The sequence below is a fragment of the Asterias amurensis genome, chromosome 10, assembly GCF_032118995.1.
Source record: "Asterias amurensis chromosome 10, ASM3211899v1".
Classification (NCBI taxonomy): domain Eukaryota; kingdom Metazoa; phylum Echinodermata; class Asteroidea; order Forcipulatida; family Asteriidae; genus Asterias; species Asterias amurensis.
The window spans coordinates 13,440,798-13,463,251 of record NC_092657.1 but is presented as its reverse complement, the minus strand read 5'-3'; the positions used below and the strand labels follow the sequence as shown (position 1 = coordinate 13,463,251).

At 37.8% G+C, this 22,454-nt stretch overlaps 2 protein-coding genes across 2 annotated transcripts; both read right to left on the bottom strand.

Annotated features, from left to right (window-relative positions):
- Nucleotides 1–1,434: 1,434 nt before the first annotated feature.
- On the bottom strand, nucleotides 1,435–2,211 carry LOC139942705 (ryncolin-1-like). The gene has a single exon (XM_071939505.1). The coding sequence runs from the start codon at nucleotides 2,209–2,211 to the stop codon at nucleotides 1,435–1,437; it is 777 nt and encodes a 258-aa protein (XP_071795606.1).
- Nucleotides 2,212–5,421: 3,210 nt separating this feature from the next.
- Nucleotides 5,422–14,131, bottom strand: LOC139942960 (monocarboxylate transporter 12-like). The gene is made up of 5 exons (XM_071939784.1): nucleotides 14,025–14,131; nucleotides 11,126–11,360; nucleotides 9,721–9,861; nucleotides 7,121–7,957; nucleotides 5,422–5,556 (listed from the first exon to the last, which is right to left on the bottom strand). The coding sequence occupies exons 2-5, from the start codon at nucleotides 11,355–11,357 to the stop codon at nucleotides 5,429–5,431; spliced, it is 1,338 nt and encodes a 445-aa protein (XP_071795885.1). The 5' UTR covers nucleotides 11,358–11,360; nucleotides 14,025–14,131; the 3' UTR covers nucleotides 5,422–5,428.
- Between the last annotated feature and the right edge of the window lie 8,323 nt (nucleotides 14,132–22,454).

Below are 22,454 nucleotides of genomic sequence, written 5' to 3'. Positions count from 1 at the left end.
GGACCGTGTTATCTGACGATGTAAAAGGAAAACCGTGCAATTTTGAGGCATGTTTGTGTGGATCATTGTATTCTACTTTTACGACATACATCTATCCATATGCATTTGATAACAAACGGTTACAAACCCTTTTACAAAGACCAACTCGACCGATCCAAGGCAACGTGTACCTTTAAATCAATGAGTTTTATATCATTGTTATCTCTGACATTAATTTATTTATTAAATCAGTCATCAAGGTACTTCAGATTGAATACTTTGGGGCAGTGATGCATTTTGCGATGATCACTTATATAAATAGTTGTAAATTCGTTCTCATAATGTTTATTTAAGGCACTAGACACCATTGGTGTTTATTCAATTTAGTGTTATGTCAAGTCTCAACAAAATGTTAACGAGCAACAGGGAGCTATTGAACATATTATTTATAAACGGCTCACTCTGAAGTACGTTTTTGAGAGATGAGTAATTTCTCACAAAAATAATCAAAAACGCCAGCTGCACATTTTAGTAGGCATATAAAAGCCGGCAGTTCTCTTGCAACTTCGATGACCAAATGGGTCACATTTTTAAAGAATGTTTTTGGTTATGCATAGTGTTGGGTTATACCAAGTGAGAATATTGGTATTATAGTCAACTACATATGCCACTATTGCCTTTAAAGGCACTGGACACTATTGACAATTGCTTAAAGGAACACGTTGCCTTGGATCGGGTCGAGTTGGTCTATACAAAGCGTTTGTAACCTTTGTTTATAAATTGCATATGGTTGGAAAGATGTCTTAAAAGTAGAATACAATGATCCACACAAGTTTGCCTCGAAATTGCGTGGTTTTCCTTTTACTGTGCGAACTAACACGGTCGGCCATTTATGGAAGTCAAAAATTTGACTCCCCTAAATGGCCGATCGTGTTAGTCGACGAGGTAAAATGAAAACCGTGCAATTTCGAAGCATGTTTGTGCGGATCATTGTATTCTACTTTTACAACATCTTTCTACCCATATGCATTTTATAACAAACGGTTACAAACGCCTTTCAAAGACCAACTCGACCCGATCCAAGGCAACGACTTCCTTTAAAATAACTGTAAGCATAACAACTTACTTCTTGACGATCAATGATATTACAAAACATTGCGATAAACGGCTCCCACCGAAGTAACGTCGTTTTCGAGAAAGAGGTTGTTTCTCACTTAAACACGTAAATTTGATTTTAAGGTATCGAATTAAAGCATCTCAAATCACACAACTTCGTGCGACAAGTGTTGTTGTTGGTGTCAATATTATCATGCAACTTCGACGACCATTTGAGTTCATTTTTTTAAGGTTTGTTACGCTGGGCATATGTTGAGATATACCAAATTAGGAGACACGTCGATGGCAATACCGAAGTTGTCCTGTGTCTTTTTAAGTAAAGCTTGTTCGTTTAATGAGTTACAAAACTTGCCGTATTTTCATGCTGCATTTCTTCAGGGAGAAATAATCTGATCCATACCACCAACCTGCCCATTTTACTCCACGTCCGAATGGAACATCTTCCTGTGGATAGTATTTACCATTCAGATGGGACATGTAGCAGCTTGTAAACCACCAGGCACCTTCCCATAGCTCTGCGCAGTTGGCAATGGTATCTCCGTCATTGTCCTGATCCTTCGCTGTGAATGGTTGGCCATTATGACCAAACATTGAATCACTTGTTGTACTCTGAGCATCATATGAACCAACATTGAGAGTGTACTTGTCACCTGTAACAGCAAACTCACCATAAGAAGCCCAAACTGCAGTGGACTGCCAATTATCCATATCTACTCTGAGCTCCCATTGACCCGTTCCAGTAAGGGCACGCAGGATGTCATTCCCCAACCAGAACTCATTTTGCATGTCACCAAAGCCAGATGCGTATTCAGACCAGGTGCGGTAAAAGTCAACAGAGCCATCGTGTCTCCTCTGGAAGACGATCCAGCCTCCTCCATCTGTTTCCATATCACAGTAGACCTGTAACCCAGCATTTAGACTTGCAGGGTAGATTTTGTACATGCCATTGTCACGGTAACCGGCTTGATATAACTTAGTACAACTGCTATACTTCTTCACGTTCGGAACGGAAAAAAGAAAAAGTGTCCACCCTTTCATCATAGTAGACACTTCCTTGTGATTCGATAAAGTCAACAGGGCTGTTTGCTCTGGTGATATTGTTAAATGCACAACCATTGTTATCTATTTGGTAGTTGAATGATGCACACTGTGGGTTTAAAGAGCAGTCTCGCCCACAGATCACAGAAGAAGATACAGTCTTCAACTGAAACACTTGATTCAGTAAGGCACGGTTTTCAGCCAAGTAGAATGTTTCGATGAACCGCTGTGGGTTTGCACCATGGCATGTTTGAATCAGTACAAACATAAACAAAGTTGCGATAATGACTTCCATGATGATCGTTTGTGTATACTATTATTCGTAATAACTTTTAGAAGAAATGAATCAGGCAGTTATTTATATATTTCTTCAAATTAAGCAATTAATTGAACAGAAGTTGTTGCTGCACACATGTGTAATTGAGTAAGCTTCACTCATTGACTTCACCGTTCACCGTATTCACAGCAGTGAGATAGAAACGAGTGACCAAACAGTATTTAAGGCTTGTCTATAAAGAAACAGACGACTGTGGCGGGTTTTGATTGGCTGTCCAATTATGGGTCAATTTCGATTGCGTGTGTAATACAATTTATTAGGTTTTCCTGTGTGCTTCAGACCAAATCACTGTATTATGCTCCTTTTGTTTTTCTGCAAAAGGAACGTAGCGAAAGCAATTACACAGCCAAGGACGCTGTATCGGCCTATTATTTAAAGGCAGTGGACACTATTGGTAATTTCTCAAAATATTTATAAGCATAACACCTTTCTTGTAAGTAATGGGGAGAGGTTGATGGTATACAACACCGTTATAAACGGCTCCCTTTGAAGTGACGTAGTTTTCGAGAAAGAAGTAATTTTCCACGAAATTGATTTCAAAACCTCATATTTAGAATTTTAGGTCCCGAAATCAAACATCTGAAAGCAATCAACTACGTGTTACAAGGTTGTTTTTTTTTCTTTCAAAAATATCTCGCAACAACGACGACCGAGTGAGCTCAAATTTTCACAGGTTTGTTATTTTAAATATATGGTGAGATACACCGACTGTGTGTTAACAATTTACAATGGTGTCAAGTGTCTGTAAGGCCAAGTCACACTGTAGCGTTTGCCAAAACTATAACAACGCATATATAACGCAAATAGAGCTAATCGAACGATCACACTCGCCCTCTCGTGGTGATGGCATACTCATCAGGTCACCAAAGTGACCCACTCCACAAGCAGGGCACTGGGGGCCGACCCGGGTGAGCCCCGTCAAAGCTATTCGAACGTACCTGGGCAGACGTAGACAGGGGTCAACCCATGGAAGATAAACGAATACACACCCATATGCTCACAAATATTGTTATACGCTGACTGACTCTTAAAACCGACATACGTTTACAGAGAAACTAAAAGTTTTTTGTTCGCGTATTTGTTTTGGTTTTTACTGGAATAAAAAGCGGTTCATGCACGTCAGAACCGAGATGAGAGCAATTGTTCCGCTCAATTTGTTTTCTGTAAAAAAAAACGTTGCAAAAAAAAACAATTAACAGCCAAGGTGGCACAATACCGAGGTGTGTAGACTGCAATTACGTGGTGGAAATCATAATTGTTTTTGTTATGAGATCTTTAGCGCTATATAGCTGCATGTACGTCAGAAAAGAGAAGTAAATTTGTTCCGCTCCATTTATTTAGTTTTGTAAACGGAACACAACAGAGGCAATTTCACATCCAAGGGTACTGTACCGACCTACTTTTACAATTCAATTACGTGGTGACAAGCGTAATTGTTTTTGTGCTATAGCTGCATGCACGTCAGTAAATAAAATAAGTCAATTTGTTCCGCTCCGTTTGTTTTCTCTAAAAGGAACGCGTCGAAGGCAATTACACAGTCACTGTACCGACCTACTTTAACACTGCAACATCAAGGTGATTTTGCGTATTAGTTATCGATCACTAATCAGACTATATTCATGCGGACAACTCAGTCTAAACAAACTAAAATGCTTATTACCTTGTATAGTTCCCAATAAGGTGTTGTCCAGCTCTTTTGCAAAAATTCCCGGCTCACAAATAATTCTCCACGAAAACCCTTACACAAAAGGAAACTAATTATTATATTATTTTTTTTTTCAACCTTCGCACACAATTGGATCAACCCATTTTAACATGAACCACCCATACCAAGGACATCACAGCTTTATCATGATTTGGAGAAGAACAAATCGTAGAATTTTGCACACGTTGTTTTATTGTTCCTTTTGACATTGACTTGACTCAAGTCGCAGTTCCGTGACAGTTTTTTTTCAGTCCCATCGCCCACAAATGAACATTTGTTTTGTGCAGCCGATCACCCCCAAACTGTTCCGTACCTTTCTCGGGACCAGTGTAGCTACATTGTGGCGGCGGATGTGACAAGGGACCTCTCGCACGAGAACGGACATTGAATCAAGTCTAACGGTGAAAGGGCTCACAAGATCACGGTTCGGTGCAGTTAATAAAAACCACAACAACGCGTAAACATGACACCACCCGGTCCCGAGAATGGCCAGGCATATGGCTGGGGATGCCGGCCGCTCAAAATTTTCCTGGTGTCAAGATGATGGGACTGGACATAAAATGAACCTCATTGGAATGGGACTCAAGCCAAGTATGTTACCGTGCGGTCCACATCATACAGGGCGGGGGCGTTCAATCGTGAGCACACGCCTTTATAAGAGAATGGAAACGAGAACGTTAGAAATGCACGCCCTTGAAGCATGGGCGTTTTCTGTGTAGAGCAATTAATTAACCAATACAATGTCTCCTCTTTGCGTCGTTATCGTTAACATTTTAGTTATCGCTGCAGTCACTGTGTGACTCGGCCTTAACGCTACCTCCCGTCCTCTGTGTTCCTACCGTCCCAAAATCGAAAGCTCTCTAGTTTATTGGACAGGATGAGAAGGGTTTAAAAGGGGTTCAGAAGAAGTCGTAAAGACGATGGAACAATGATAAGTCAAAGGGGCATTACATATTGGTTTATAAAACAGTGGCTGGCACTGCCAACACTATGTAATCCACCATACAAAACACGCGAAAAAAAAAATACAACACCGATGACACTTTTAGCATGAAATCGATTAAAAAGAAAAATCGATGATAACGCTCACTGAAATTGTCGACACAAATATTTCAATATGTTTCCACAATCACCATTCAGTATTTGTTACTTTAAGGAAAATGAAAGTTAGCGAGGGTCAATCGAGAAGCGGCATACCCCCAAATTATTCTCTGCTAACACTCTGTCATGACAAGACTAACGGCGTGGCGTCTTTATCGAAAACTCTTCTCTCCTTTATGCCTCCAGTGTAACCAAAAGGCAGCAGCAACACTCAGTAATTGTGCACCAGCCATTAGACTGAAGGCCACGGTGTAGTCTCCAGTTAAGTCGTATATCAATCCTGGTGGGCACAAACAAAACGTACACATGTTTAAGTTTCATACCTTCATTTACTGTTTCGTTCATTCATTCATTAATTTGCGACTCATTATTTCATCAGCTCGCCAGTGTAGCCGTGAGCTTTGTTGATCGAGAGAGTGGTTTGGATCCATCCCGACAAAACTACTAAATATAAACAACACAATAGTGAATTTTACAACTACCGTCCCAATGCGCTTTACTATATTGCCCCGGTCATCGGGGCAATAACACCCCTTTCATATGTATCCGTTCCCTGGAAAAAGGTAGCGCTCCGAAGGCTTTTTCTTACCAACAAATCAAACTGCCAGATACATAACACTTGGTGAAAAGAAACATTAGTAAAGTATATTGCTCAAGGACAAAAGCTTTACTACCGGGACCTGAAGCCACACTCCATTGATTTTTACCATACTTGAATATAGCCACTCGGCCAAGACACCTCACAAAATACTCGATGCAGAACGTTTATCAATCATTTACGAATCTGTTATCAATATGTTGGGTTAGTTTGCTTGTAGAAAGGTTTGCGGTAACACCATGTAATGACTATCTCTAATGAGTTGGGGTGATTCTGAAAAGAACCGTTGGTTTCAACTCGACGTTTCGATCAGTATGCTCTGATCGTCTTCTGCTCTGATCGTCTTCTGCAGAAGACGATCAGAGCATACTTATCGAAACGTCGAGTTGAAACCAACGGTTCTTTTCAGAACCACCCCAACTCAATAGAGAAAGTCATTACATGGTGTTACCGCAAACCTTTCTATATCGTATTTCCACCACGCAAAGTTTCAAATCCTACTTAGTTTGATTGTGTTAATCAGGACGATATTTGCATGTCGAAATATACCGACGTCATTTCCTTGAGCTTTGTACATGTGTCTTATCTTGATGACAGAGACCATTTTCGGATATGCATTCGTGCGCCTAGTAGTGTTGTATGCATCCTCGTAGTCATGGGTCAAAAAGGCGCGGCGAGATCGATCACCCCTGGGAACGAAAGTGTGGGCTAACCCGCTCACACGTATCCGAAAAATCAGTTATAAACAACTCCAGCTGGTCATAATCAAGCGTTTAAAAAAACGCGACGTGCTCTCCACCAATAGTAATATCGAAACTGTCAGAGGTATTTATGAATTTGGTTTAACAATTAAAGGAACACGTTGCCTTGGATCGGTCGAGTTTGTTTTTGAAAAGCTTTTGTAACCGTTCGTAAAATGCATATGATTATAAAGATATTTTAAAAGTATAATATAATGATCCACACAAGTATAACTCGAATTGCGTGGTTTTCCTTTTACCTCGTCGACAAACACGGTCGGCCATTTTATGGGGGTCAAATTGTTGACTCACATAAACGGCCGACTGTGTTAGGTCGCAAAGTAAAAGGAAAACCACGCAAACACGCAAACGTGTGTGGATCATTGTATTCCAATTTAAAAATATATTAATTCCCATATGCATTTTATAACAAACGGTTACAAACGCTTTTCAATGACCAACTTGTCCGATCCAAAGCAGCGTGTTCATTTAACACAAAAACTCACCTGGGACATATAGGAGAAGGATTATGGACAAACCAGTCATAAATCCCATCCAGCCAAGAACATGGCCCAGCTGTTCTTTACCAAATATTTCCTTTATGACAACATCTATGAGTATGGAAGTCAATGCAAAAGCAATTCCAAAGATACAAGCATTTCCAGTAATTGGCCAGTAAGACATCAACCATGGGTCGACAGCATAGTAAATGACAAGTATAAGTACAGCTATAGCCAGCCAGGTGTATTTGCTGACAAATTGCACTTGCTGAATTATAGGGGCGATCATAAGGCAGGCTACTGCTCTTCCAATTCCATAAGCAACGATGAAATTCGACGCGTCTTCCATTGTGAATCCTTTATACACAGTAGTATACTGCACATAGTAGACTAACCAAGCACAGTAAGTGATTAGTCGAACAGTTGATATAAATACAATAAACCAAAATGATGTGGATGAGAACAAACCACGCTGGAATGTTTCACGAGTGAATAAGTATACTTTGTTAAAACAGCCACAGTGGTTGTTTGGTGCCCTTTTGTCTTCTCCGGTCTCTTGCTCCTCGTATGTGAGAGCTGCTTCGTAACCATCTCGACTCCCACTAGCTGCAGGTGGTTTCATCAGAGCTCCACAAACAGCGATATGTAATAATAATGCTCCAAGTAGTAGCATTGTTCCTCTCCAGCCGTATATATCTAGGAAAAGCTGTATCAATGGCACAACAGCAATGAAGGCAAAGGAGGAGCCCATGGACCCCAAGCCGTAGGCTGTTGTGAGTGATTTGGTAAAGAAACTTCCAACCAGATGCTTCGATATTATGTAAGTGATGCCAATTGCTGCTCCTGAATAGTAAGATACGAAATATGTTAAGAGTTTTAACTTTTAACATTCCTCTGAAGAGCTGAGGGAACAAAGTATACTCAACATTTTCTAAACATTAAGGTACTTTTTTCAACAATGTCAACATATTTACATAAATTACACTCACACCATTTTAAGATAATGATAATAAAAAGTTAACCTTTAAAGGCAGTGGACACTATTTGAAGTTACTCAAAGTAATTATTAGCATAAAACCTCATTTGTCAACGAGTAATGGGGAGAGGTATAAAACAGTGAGAGAAACGGCTCCCTCTTGAAGTAACATAGTTTTTGAGAAACAAGTACTTTTCCACGAGTTTGATTTCGAGACCTCAAGTTTAGAACTTGAGGTCTCGAAATCAAGCATCTGGAAGCACACAACTTCGTGTGACAAGGGTGTTTTTTTCTTTCATAGTTATCTCGCAACTCCGACGACCAATCGAGCTCAAATTTTCACAGGTTTGTTATTTTACGTGAGAAGTGAGAAGACTGGTCTTTGACAATTACCAATAGTGTCCACTCTCTTTAAGGGGAAGGTACACGTTTGTTAATTGTCAAAGCACAGTCTTTTCACTTGGTGTATCCCAGCATAAGCATAACATCACAAGCCTGTGGAAATTTAAGCTAAATTGGTCATAGAAGTTGCAAGACAAAGATGAAAGATAACAAAATTTGTGTGCTTTCAGTTAGAAATAAAATACTTATAGCTTAAAGTCTTTTAACATTCAAGTCAGAAATAAACACTTTCTCAAAATACATACTACTTCAGAGGAAGCCGTTCCTCGAAATGTTGTATACTAACAACAGCTCTCCAATGCTCGTTACCAAGTAAATTTTTGAGTTAATATTTGTTTTTAGTAATTACAAAACGCGTACTTTCCCTTTATATGTTAATTGCTAAGGTGCTGCAATTGTTTTTATGAATGAGTAAACCAGTATCACGTAAAGACGTTTCACATGTTTCGTAATGTCCGTTAATGTTATTTTCGTGACTTGTTTTACTATGTTCTCAAAAAAATTCAGCACCTCAGGAAGTAGAATTTAAAGAAGTCACTATACCATACTATCTTCATACTGTTTGTTGAATGTAGTTGCAATTACAGTGTCTTGATTGTTAGTCCAGCTGATGTGTGGTTTGACCGATAGACATTATTGCTCTATTATACGGAGCTTAAGGAATAATATGCGTGAAAAAAAAATGAAAACAAGTTGCGTGCGAACAAAAACAAATATGCGAGCTGACAAATAAATCTACGTTCAACCGCAACAAATACGCGTGCGTACGAAAACAGTTGCGAACTAAAAATGTGCTTGCGTACGATCAAAATCTTCGTTGGACTTGTTTTTGTTTGCACCCAATTATTTGTTTCGTTCGCACGCAATTTTGTTTTTACGCATGTCCCTTTAAAAGCTCCGTACTGTACAATCTCTGCTGCAAACATTTAAACCCGCGAAAACGACCAATCAAAAAAGTAAAACATTTAGTTAGAGGACAATATGCCTCAACAAGGTCATTTGTTTGTAGTGTATACACTCTCCCGATAGGCTTGCTTTGGTGTTATGCAAAATGTGCAATCGTTTTGTTTTACTTTTTTTCTCGTGAACCAGATGGCCGATCGATCTCAAACTTACACAGGTTTGTCAGATTATGCATATAGTGTGTTGCATAAAGTGGTAACAATGTCAGCAACTGTTTTGTTAGCTCAATCCAACTTGTTTATGTTAATTTTAAGCAACGTTTTACCTGAAACAGTAAGGAGGAAGGTGATTGCGTACAGACTGGATAGGAATGACGCAGTTATCATAGAGATACCAGCAACTATTCCACTCACTATCACCACAGTCCTGGCGCCAAATCTCTCCTTTAGTGGCGTTGCTAATATCCCTGCTCAGAAAAGAAGAACAAAAAACATGGCGATGATACATTGATTATAATTGTGACAGCAGTATAATTGAACAAAGTTACAATATATTACATCCGTCCAGGCGATCTTTTTTTTTTTAGCTGTTGATATTGTTTTCGTCGATATACTACTACTACTACTGCTGCTGCTGCTGGTGCTGCCGCCGCTGCCGCTGCCACCGCTGCCGCCGCTGCCGCCGCCGCCGTCGTTGCCGTTGTTGCCGTTGCCGTTGCCAGTGTTGTTGTCGTTGTCGTTGTCGTTGTTGTTGTTGTTTTTGTTGTTGTTTTTGTTGTTGTTATTATTTCTCAATTGTTAGCCCAGCATAACCTGTGTGCATGCATGATGTTTGAAATACACAGTAAGTGGAAAATGGTAATCATTAGCACAGAGTTTGGTGGTTATGAGTTCAGTGAAATCCACTCGTACTAGATCAAACATCAAACCAACTACCAAATACAGGGATTTCATCCTAAGGAGTTTGTCACATGATAATGGACTCTAATAATACTGTCATGTACTCAATAAACCAAACAAATCAAACAATCCTGAGTAAAATACAAGTTTTTACATTCATTCAACTTTTTAATTGAACTTTTGGGGATAAACAATTCAGTTGAACATTATTTGCCTTAAAAAAAGGAGATGTTGATACCACTCAACTTATATAACGCCCTCTATTGACAAGTTACAGTGGAAATCTTTGCAGCACCTTAATTTCAAGAACTACACGACCAATGTTTAAACTCATTGGGCATGGACATTCATTTAAAAAAAAACCTTGACATCAAGTTGACCTATACTTCCGGGTCAACCGGAAGTGAGACCATATCTTAAGAAATACACAACCTATTTTCAATTGTTTCAGTTATAGACTCCTTGGTCATTTGAGCACATGGTCCAAGCAAAACAACACGGAACAGCTTTGTGTTTGTTCACAAACACCTAATGTCTAGTTTTTAATTGATATTATTATTTATATTTATTGTATTATTATTCATTTGGAAATCAGACAACAAAACAATGATGAGTACAGAGCAACAAAGTGATGAAAATCCACAAGGGAACAATCAATACAGCAACACTTGCCATAAACACAAAAGTTTAACTTAATAACTGTGGACTGGGCCAACTGTTTCATATTGTGACTGGCTTGTACACAAATAAGCAAAGAGATAAGTTTAAATAAACTATTTTATAAACAGTAAAGTTTAATTAAAAGTACATCAATATTTAAGATAAACTTACCCGAGAACGCCCCACCAGACGAAACAAAAGCAACCATCCAGCCAATTAACCACGTGGAAGTGACGAACTGTTCCTGTAGGGTGGGTAACATCATACCCAGACCTTTGGTCACACCAACCCTTGCTGCAAAACACGTAAATAAACCCAACACAGCAATCCAACCATGAATACCGCCATCTCGTATGGTTTCCTTTAAAGAGTTCGAAACGCTCTCCAAGCAGCCATGCGCCATTTTCTATGGACCAAGAAGAGATTAAACAAAACAAGAGGCGCACTGAGGAACTCATAAGCAACATCTCACTGAGAACAACTGGTTACAGGTATGTTCTTCAGACACAGTCAATGTAACGTTATGGATGGTAAATGGTATCATTGGTATCACCAACCTACATCTCACATAATGAACCATTTTTGTAGAGCGCATATCACAATCACATATAAGTCCCTATGCGCTTTGAGATGAAAACAAAAGAGGAGTAAAAGTTAATAAAGATGTGAAGTAAATACAAAAGCAAAATTTAGTTGATACAGAAAGAAAATACCCCAAGTCCAACCTGCGTTTTTTTTTCTAAGAACGTGTAGCGTGTTAAAATCATATGGGGCTTCGAAATTAATGGTGACTGTATTGGTTGACGACTCACCTCAAGCTATATATGCTGGTATTATTCCATTGCATTTTAACACATTTCATGAATTGTTTACCGTACCGTAGACACAAGCACATGGAACAGTCGCTGGCTGCGCAATAGCTCAGTGTAAACTTAATATCTAGAGTATGAAAGTGTATGTGTACTGATACATTTATTTCCAGTGTTGTTTCCAATCTTAACTCTTTTTTATGCACATGGTTTGGGAGGGCACATGTGTTTGTTGACATTTTTGTTTTACTTTTGGCTTTCCCTGGACGGCCGTTTGTTATAATTGTTGTAGTGTCCGAAAAAAGACAAACAAATATAACATACAAAAGTAAATACCTTTCATTACCTGTATCCAGGACCAATTTTATTTGTTATTCATAAATACCTCAGACAGTTTCGCTATTCCTATTGGTGTAGAGCGCTTCACGTGGGTGGATGTAAACCTTTTTTTCATGACCGGTAACAAGTGTTAATTCATGGGTGTGACACGCGACCTTGCACATGTTCTTTTGAGACAGTTTCTCCATTCATATTGATCGAGAGCAACGGCTGAAACAGTTTTGCCACATCACGCAAATACGCGCGATGCGCACACCATTCCCTTGTAAGGAGTTGTTTACCCGAGGGCGGCAGAGGGCTTTACCGTTTCATAGCTGGAGGGGGGTTGTGTTGAAATAAATCATTTAAACATTATATTTGTTGCAATTATTTTACTTTTTGACCAAACAGTGATGATGTCTTTGACCTAAAAGGTATTTATGAATGGGAATCAAAGTGTGTTGAATCGAGTTTCAACTAGTGGTTTTCAACTAATTGTTCAAAGCCGGTGTCCCACAAGGTACCAAAATCGGACCGATCGCCTTTTTGGTCATGTTTAATGATTTTGTCACTGATCATCAAGAGGTTACTCACTATAAGTATGTAGATGACATGACCCTTAGCCAGTCTTTTAAAAACTCTGAGAATGCTATTGGTTTGCAAAACGAATTAGACTGTCTCCAACAGTGGGCTGACACTAACAACATGAAAATCAATCCTCCCAAGTGTCAAGCTTTGAGTATTTGTTTCCAACGCACCCCAGCTGTACTACCTCACTAACACAAGCTGTATGACAATTCTTGGGGTTCATCTACAGAGTAATCTTAAATGGGATACCCAGATAAGTTCAATGTGCAAAGCCTTCAACTATAAATTGTACCTTCTGCGCCAATTAAAACGGTGCTGCACTTCTAATGCTGATTTGTTGAGTGTATATATTATGTATGTTAGACCAACTATTGAGTATGCTTGCCCAGTCTGGTATTCAAGCCTCACGAAGTCTCAACTTGGATGCCTTGAAAAGTTGCAGCGCAAGGCTCTTCGTATTATCTTGTCCTACGATTACTGTGAAACTAAGTCTTTTGCTGAGATTATTCCCAGCTTGGCCTCCCTGCCATGGATGTTACACTTGAGCAGCTCTTCGTAAATTTTGGTAAATCCCTCCTCACTTCTAACAGATATAAACAATGGCTTCCCCCACCTAGAAACAACAACCTGAGAAATTCCAATAAACTTTGTACAATTAAATGTAGGACTAACCGTTTCAAAAACAGTTGCATCCCTTCCCTAGTTGAGCTGCTCAATCACCAATAATTGTTCTGGCCTGTAGATAACTTGTTTTCATTGTGTAAATATTTGTAATGTATATACTTACAGTTTTTTAATTTTATATTCTCATCTACTCTATTTTTATAATCTCGTATTGTATATTTGCTGGTTTTTGATGTTTGAATGTAGTTTTATATTGTAAAACTAAACACAATTCAGCCTTTTGGCTGCTACGTTTGATTTTTAATAAACCAATAATAATAATAATAATAATAATAATAATAAACCCGCAAAGGCCTAGTTCTTTATAATTTACCTCGACTTCGTCTCGGTAAAATTACCAAGAAACAGGCCTCGTTTGGATTAAACCACTATTTGAAAACCTATTCATCACACATTGATTCCATTGTTTAACCATGCTTTCATTTTTCGTGTTGTTTTGTGAAAGGCACTGTCCGTTACACAACTAGGCAGAATAGTTGGGAGGGCCCAACTAGGCAATTTTGTAATTTGTTTATTAATAAATATTCGCTTACTAATAATTGTTTCGCAAAATTTTGATTTGATAGTAGTTGTTTATTATTATTAATAGACACCCCTGAGACACCCTGGAATATCACATAAATTGCAAGAATACAAGATAACCCAAATAAATGCAATCAATTCAAACTTACGATCGTATATCGTCCGACGTCGACAGCACCGCCAAACAGACTCTTAAAACTATAACAAGACTAAGACCTTAAATTGACAATGAACCCTAACCCAAAGACAATCACCCAATACACGTACTCTAGCTAAACGATGGTCTCACTACACAATAAAACACTATACCAAGTCTTGCTCGAGTCACTTCACTAAACACACTGACTCGTGATGCGCTCCACGCCAACCCCCGGTGCCACGCCTCTACACACATGCGGTCCTAGATCGCTAACTGCGCACGCGCACCCCGCTTACCTGATTCACTGCGCACGCGTATCATGTCAGCCTGAGTCACTGCAAGTGCCAAGCTCCGCCCACTTGCATCGATCGCCCAGCCACGCAGCAAACACATGCAAATACTACACTAAACAGTCACATGTCCGTCAATTGCATTTCCGCTACAATATTATTATTGTTGTTGTTGTTTTGCTGTTGCTGTTGCTGTTGCTGTTGCTGTTGCTGTTGCTGTTGCTGTTGCTGTTGCTGTTGCTGTTGCTGTTGCTATTGCTGTTGCTGTTGCTGTTGCTGTTGCTGTTGCTGTTGCTGTTGCTGTTGCTGTTGCTGTTGCTGTTGCTGTTGCTGTTGCTGTTGCTGTTGCTGTTGCTGTTGCTGTTGCTGTTGATGTTGATGTTGATGTTGATGTTGATGTTGCCGTTGCTGTTGATGTTGTTGCTTCCCCTTCTGTTTACAACGAAGTCCTAATTTTGTGGAACCGAATGTTGTAGGTTGCAATAAGCTGACCCGCCATGTTATGCTGACTGCCGGGCAAGATACGGATGAGTTAGTATCACGTGGTTTATGTTTATGTACATATCATGTTCAAGAGTGCAAAATTAACCGCATGCCTTTAACATTAGTATAAGGAAACAAGAAGTTAACCAATCGTTTTTAAGACTGCACAAATATCAGAACTGACTGCCTCAAAATGAACCTGAATGCAAAAAGTATTTTGGCCAACCTTCTGCCAGCTGTTGCATTATCTGGCCAGTAGCTGCCAATTCTGGGCCAAATAGTGTCATGCTATAATGGCCTAAGACAGAAGTGCCATCGGCGCGAGCGTTATTGGGCCTAACAGGTTCAGAATTAACTACGATTTTTTTATGTTTCGCCTTTTTCGGTAATATGTAGCCAATTTCCTTTAAGATGTTTTCAAAGTGTTGAAACTATGCTGTTTTTCTCCATAAAATAATTGTGGGAGAACAAATTCAGTATCGGGTGCACAAACTTAGCAAGAAAGGAGGGTTAGATTTGTTTATCCTTTGAAACTCAAACACGGCAAATTGTGCGATATATTGTACCAAATAACTGGAATTTATCTATTTTTAAAACGTTAGCATAGCAAAATTAGATTGATTCGTTATATCTACAGCATGTTTTTCACGATCTGGAGGATAAAATGGTAAAAATAAATTATTGCTTTAAAATCCGGTTTCGAGAGCAATATTCTCAGACCATAATGACAATTTTAAGATATGAACTTGACAAATAACCAAAAATAAACAGGTTCACAATTAAATAAAAAAAAATTGTTTTGTACTGATTTTAGTAATATATAGGAACTTTCCTTGAAAATCTTTTCAAAATGTTAAACTATACTGTTTTTCTCCATAAAATACCTATGGGAGAACAAAGTCAATATCGGGTGCACAAACTTAGCCAAAAAGAGGAGGGCTAGATTTGTTTATATTTTGGTGCTCAAATCAAGCTGAAAAAGAGGAAGGGATATATTGTTGTTTCCCTTGAAAATAAAACACGACAACGAGTGTGATAACATGCAACAAATACGTGTGATTTATCCATTTTGAAAACGTTAGCATAGCAATATTAGATTGAGTCGTAAAATCTACAGCATATTTTTCACGATTTGGAGGAACAAATTGTAAAACAAAAATGTGTTGCTTTAAAATCCTGTTTCGAGAGCAATTTACAGACCATAATGACAATTTTAAGCTGTAAATTTGAAACAAAAAATAAAAAAATACAGTTAAAGCCATTGGACCCTTTCGGTAAACAGTGTTGTCCAAAGCCCACACTTTGTGTACCACAACTTCTATATCAAATAACCTACCTGTGAAAAGTTAGGCTCAATCGGTCATCGGAGTCGGGAGAAAACAACGGAAAAACCCACCCTTGTTTCCGCGCGTTTCGCCGTGTCATGACATGTGTTTAAAATAAATCCGTAATTCTCGTTAACGAGAATTTATATTGTTTTGCTGTTTTCTCAAAAAGTAAAGCATTTCATGGAATAATATTTCAAGAAAAGTCTTTCACCATTGCCTTCTGTAAACCCTGTAAGTTATTTGTAAATCTGTGAACTTTTATTTTTTTTTCTGAACCGAAAGGGTCCAATGGCTTTTAATATGAACCTGTTGCCTGCTAATGGTGAGTTATGGCAACTGTACACGGCCGATTAATTGCCAATGTTTCAAATGTAAATGCCAGTATCGAGCCAATACAGATGTTTGCTGGGAGGCTCCTTGGGCATTGGAGATTAGGTATAGGATAATGCCTGAGGTGCGCGCCATTCGTGGGTAAGAATGGCACCCACGAATGTCGCGTGCGACTTAACCCACACCTGGGACGTCATGCTATTGTTAAAATCGCTCCATTATTTTGCACGAATGGCGCGATATTGTTTAATTTTTAAGTCAAGTGTTTCTAGTATTGCGTAAGCTTGTTTACTCCTGCCAGTGAACACCACTGGTGGTGCGTAACTTTTGGACGAAGACCGACATTCACGATATACGCTCGTTCATTCGACAGTGTGACATCATGGCTCGGGAGCGAAATAGGCAGTTCACTTATTTAAGTTCTTTACGATCATTTCGTAATACATGCGTAGCTCGATTAAAAACACATGTGGTCCATGGCGTCATTGACTTCATTTACTTTATTCGCTAACTCTTTTGTGAAAATTTCACCCATTTGCACAATGGGTGTATAGTTGTACCCAACGCACCATTCTTGAAAATTAATGGAGCGATTTAACAATAGCATGACGTCACAGGTGTGGGTTAACCTGGGGTAATCTTGACCCCGTGTTGACTGGTCGTCTCTGTCAATTCGTCGTAAGTTGTCTGTTTTGTATGTTATCATTAAGTTTAAGATTAACCTTATTAACTGTGATGTGGCAGACATCATTTTTGTCAACCATAGATATCCTAATGTTCTCACCTTCAAACACCTGTATGCTAGAAACGATGTTTTGCATTTATCTGCTCCTCATCTTTTCCCAAGACTTTGGTCTAGTTTGCCTGAAACATTCGCAATTCACTACTGCTCTTGCCCTTCTACAGCTTTCTAAAATCACTTAGATTTTCTGTCTGCCAAGCTCACGAATATATTGTATAGTACCTTTATCTGAATCACTTGTTCAATATTTTAAGTTGTTTAGTTTATCTACAAGTTTACTTTTTATTTATTTATTTATTTTCTTGTATTGTTTATTTATTTTAAATTGATTTTTTATTCTTATTACATATTTATTATTTGCTATTGGTTTTATAATTATCTGTTTTTATTGCATTGTGTACTACATGTATATTATGTTAAACAACAACAACAACAACAACAACGACGACAACGACAACGACAACGACAACGACAACGACAACGGCAACGGCAACGGCAACGGCAACGGCAACGGCAACGGCAACGGCAACGGCAACGGCAAAGGCAACGGCAACGGCAACGGCAACGGCAACGGCAACGGCAACGGCAACGGCAACGGCAACGGCAACGGCAACGGCAACGGCAACGGCAACGGCAACGGCAACGGCAACGGCAACGGCAACGGCAACGGCAACGGCAACGGCAACGGCAACGGCAACGGCAACGGCAACGGCAACGGCAACGGCAACGACAACGACAACGACAACGAAAACGAAAACGAAAACGAAAACAACAACAACAACAACAACAACAACAACAACAACAACAACAACAACAACAACAACAACAACAACAACAACAATAACAATAATAATAATAATTATAATTATAATAAACTTCAGGGTCATCCGGAAGTGGGGCCATAACTCAAGAATTACACAACTGATTTTGTTTTCTTTAGTTATAGACTCTTTGGGCAAAGACCAAAACTGTTATTTATTGTAATCAGACCAAATACAATCTTTGAATCACTCAATAGAAGCAAAATACCACGGAATAGCTGTGTGTTTATGCACAAACACCTAATGTCTAGTTAATAATTATTGTAATATTTGTTAAAGATTTTGAGTTGCAATTCAGAGCTACGACATTTTAAAATAAGTAAACCATAATTTAATTAAACAAATTATAGCAGAAAATTATGTTGTGCTAAAGTGTATACCGCCTTTATTATTTTATTAGTTTGTACAAAGCATTTTAAAATTAATTTATTCATTGCTGCTGTTTTTCATTTTGTTTTAATTTTGTGTTCATATCATGGACAACTACACTTTATTGTAATGGACTTTTTTATTGCAAAGTAACATCATTTAAATTTAATATATTTGATATACGTTTTGCATTTTTATTTTAATAATAAAAACATACGAGTTAGAATGCTGGTTGAATTTTCGTCTGACAACGAAAGTTTTACTTTATGACATCTGTCTACTGTTTTTTTGGCGGCACACCATTTTGTCAAAATGGTAGAAAACCTCTATTGGGCCAATATTGGTTTTGTAGCTGCACTAAATCTTTTCTGGGCCAATACTGTTTTTTTTTTTTTTTTTTTTTTTCTTTTCTTTTTTCAGTGCCTTGCAATTTTGGCGAAATGGTATAGAAAACTTTTTCTGGGACAATACTCGTTTCGAAGCGGCAAACCATTTTGGCATACAATGGTATAAAAAAACCTTTGCTGTGCCAATACTGATTTTGTAATGGCGCAGCATGGGGCCGGCATTGAACCGACATTGGTAAAAGATTGTGAAAACAATTAAAAACTGACAAGGTAATGTAACTTTTTGGCTATAAAATACCCCCCAAATTGTATATATTATTTGACGATATGACATAACTGGCCCGTTACTGGCCAGATTGTTCAGTGTGTAATTAATACGTTAATTAGTTAAATATTCTACCAAGTGCACCCTCAGACACATATATATACATGTGACTATACTACTGTTAAAACACACAATACAAACAGCATACAGCCTATGCAATATAATAAGCACCGAGTGATATAAACTTCCGTTGAATATGTATCCATTGATATTGATTATCAGTTATTCCAAATTATTACATCTCGTCAAATAATATATACAATTTGGGGGGTATTTTATAGCAAAAAATCCCAACAAATTACATTACCTTGTCAGTTTTTAACTGTTTTCACAATCTTAAGTCATCTTTTGGCACAGTTGCTGCTTTGACACCCTGCCTTAAAAATTGCATATTTTTACCAATGTCGGTTCAATGCCGGCCCCATGCTGCGCCATTACAAAATCAGTATTGGCACAGCAAAGGTTTTTTTATACCATTATTTGCCAAAATGGTTTGCCGCTTCGAAACGAGTATTGTCCCAGAAAAAAAGTTTTCTATACCATTTCGCCAAAATTGCAAGGCACTGAAAAAAGAAAAGAAAGAAAAAAAAAAGTATTGGCCCAGAAAAGATTTAGTGCAGCTACAAAACCAGTATTGGCCCAATAGAGGTTTTCTACTATTTTGACAAAATGGTGTGCCACCAAAAAAACAGTAGACAGATGTCATAAAGTAAAACTTTCGTTGTCAGACGAAAATTCAACCAGCATTCTAACTCGTATGTTTGTATTAATAAAATAAAAATGCAAAACGTATATCAAATATATTAAATTTAAATGATATTACTTTGCAATAAAAAAGTCCATTACAATAAAGTGTAGTTGTCCATGATATGAACACAAAACTAAAACAAAATGAAAAACAGCAGCAATGAATAAATTAATTTAAAAATGCTTTGTACAAACTAATAGAATAATAAAGGAGGTATACACTTTAGCACAACATAATTTTCTGCTATAATTTGTCTAATTAAATTATGGTTAACTTATTTTAAAATGTCGTAGCTCTGAATTGCAACTCAAAATCTTTAACAAATATTACAATAATTATTAACTAGACATTAGGTGTTTGTGCATAAACACAAAGCTGTTCCGTGGTATTTTGCTTCAATTGAGTGATTCAAAGATTATATTTGGTCTGATTACAATAAATAACAGTTTTGGTCTTTGCCTAAAGAGTCTATAACTAAAGAAAACAAAATCAGTTGTGTAATTATTGGACTTGTTTTGGCTTGAAATACACGATAACTACACAATATTACGAATGAATAACAATCTATATCAATTCCAATAAACAACTAGACATGATTGCATTTATGCACAAATGCAGAGCTGTTTCGTTAATAACAATTTAAATTTTGTCAACTGAATTTGAAATTTATTCTTTTTTTAAAGCAGTTATGACTAATCCAGGCTATTAAAAAAAAAAGGAATTTGGATTATACCATGTTCGGATAGCAATTTATTCGTTAAAGGTGCAAAAATTGAAAAAATCATAAAATATCGTGTGATGACGTCACTATGACATCATTTCACAATTCACGAGGGCTTGCCAATATCTAACAACCTACCAAGTTTAAACATAATCGCATAATTACTTAGAGAGTTATATTAGTTCAAAAAGTGCACCTTTAAGGCCGCGTCACGTGACCCCCAATGACGTCATTGATCTGAAACTTCACACATATGATGGCTGCCTGACAGTTAACATGGGTGTAAAATTTGAAGTGATTACAAAAAACTTCACCACACACATCTTCAAAAAGTCCATTTTGACGAGTTTTCAACCTGCCGCTAGAGGGCGCCGTTGCATTTTGTGACGTCATTGGTATTTTTTTTGAACTGCCCACCCTTGCCACGCACTAACATCGTTAAAAGCAACTTCATATCTTTTTCCAATTTTGAATTAGAGGGCCACTTCCGGTTTCGACCGGAAGTAGAGGTCATGTAAGGTCACGCACACGAAACAAAATGAAGACCTTATTTATTCCTCCCCAATCCCGCAAACAGAAACCTACGGTCTCTTGTGGCTGATTTGTTATAAATTTTCAAACATTTAAAATACAACACCTTTAAGATGACGTCACGTGACTTCTGATTATGTCATAATGACATCCTTGTTTCGCAATGATCATTGCACCAATACCTTTCATCCCTGAAAATTTCATTGCAATTGCTCTTTGGAAACATTGCAAATCAGCACTTATATGAAATTTTTCTGAAGATGACAAATAAAAAAAAAAATAATAATAATAATAATAATAAAAAAAACTTTAACAAAAACAAGAGCTGTTTCGCTGCGCTTCGTTACGAAACAGCTAATTACAAACTGGGTTTTATCAAAACATAATTATATTAATTAATGAGTTAACTTTGATTGTGGAAAAACTCACCATCCGATTTTAACCTAGTCTAAACTGCATGCAATAGCAACTTTTCGGCGCCCTCACGCATGCTAAAAACGTGATGTTTTTACAACACAATTGTCTGGCATTCACGTTCATTAACCTGGTAAGTCTGAATCCACCAAGTGTCCAGAAATTCCCTCATTATGCACATACATCATAGACGAAAACTAATCACATAGGTAACAATATATACTGTCCCATTATACTTGGTAGGAACCTACCATCCCAATAGCAAGCAGCCTGGGGGACTCCTCCTAGATTTCTGCAACAGTTCTCTCCTTATCATTCACCCATTCTGCCCTGTGCTTTGATTTCAATGACATGTACTCGTTGACTTTGGTAGAAGGTGCACAGTTGTCCTTTTAGCCACTGAACCTTTTCAAGTACATCTTCAGCTGTCTCTTGCTTCTCTTTGGGTTCATCAGGAGTTGCTGCACTTGCAGCAACTTAAAAAAAAAAAAAAAAAAAACATCAACATTGTTTTAACCTTCAGATAAATTACTTTAAATAATATTAATTTAGTCCCTTTGTTATAGCGATTCATTAAGCACTATTCTTATAACAGCTCCAAAGCTTCCATATCTATTGCATTGTCTGTGTGGAAAATGAATAAAACATAACATACTAAATGTTCTACCCAGAATGTTTTACTATTAAACACAAATATAAATACATAAAGAAAAGTTTTTTCAAGTGCTGGGTTGATGAAAACAGCTGCTTAAGTAATATGTGTCTTGTTTTTTAAATAACAATGGTTTTTTTTTTGGGTGGACTATAAAACGTCTTAGTAATTTAATGTAATTGTTTTACTTTATAATGAGGCATGTAAACTTAAAATTGACCAAAAGGATCATCTGACACACTGGTACACAGACATGTTAGTAACTATGTGCTGTCAATGGTGCCTAGTAAGTCCTTAATTGTAAATCATTTAACCATTTAAAATGGTAAGAAATATATT

Coding starts and splice junctions, on each gene's coding strand:
- LOC139942705 (XM_071939505.1), bottom strand. CDS start 2,211: ATGGTTGTGCATTTAACAATATCACCAGAGCAAACAGCCCTGTTGACT.
- LOC139942960 (XM_071939784.1), bottom strand. CDS start 11,357: ATGGCGCATGGCTGCTTGGAGAGCGTTTCGAACTCTTTAAAGGAAACC. Junction 9,862..11,125: donor GTCTGGTGGGGCGTTCTCGG/GTAAGTTTATCT, acceptor TTTTCTGAGCAG/GGATATTAGCAACGCCACTA. Junction 5,557..7,120: donor CCTTCTCCTATATGTCCCAG/GTGAGTTTTTGT, acceptor TGTGCCCACCAG/GATTGATATACGACTTAACT.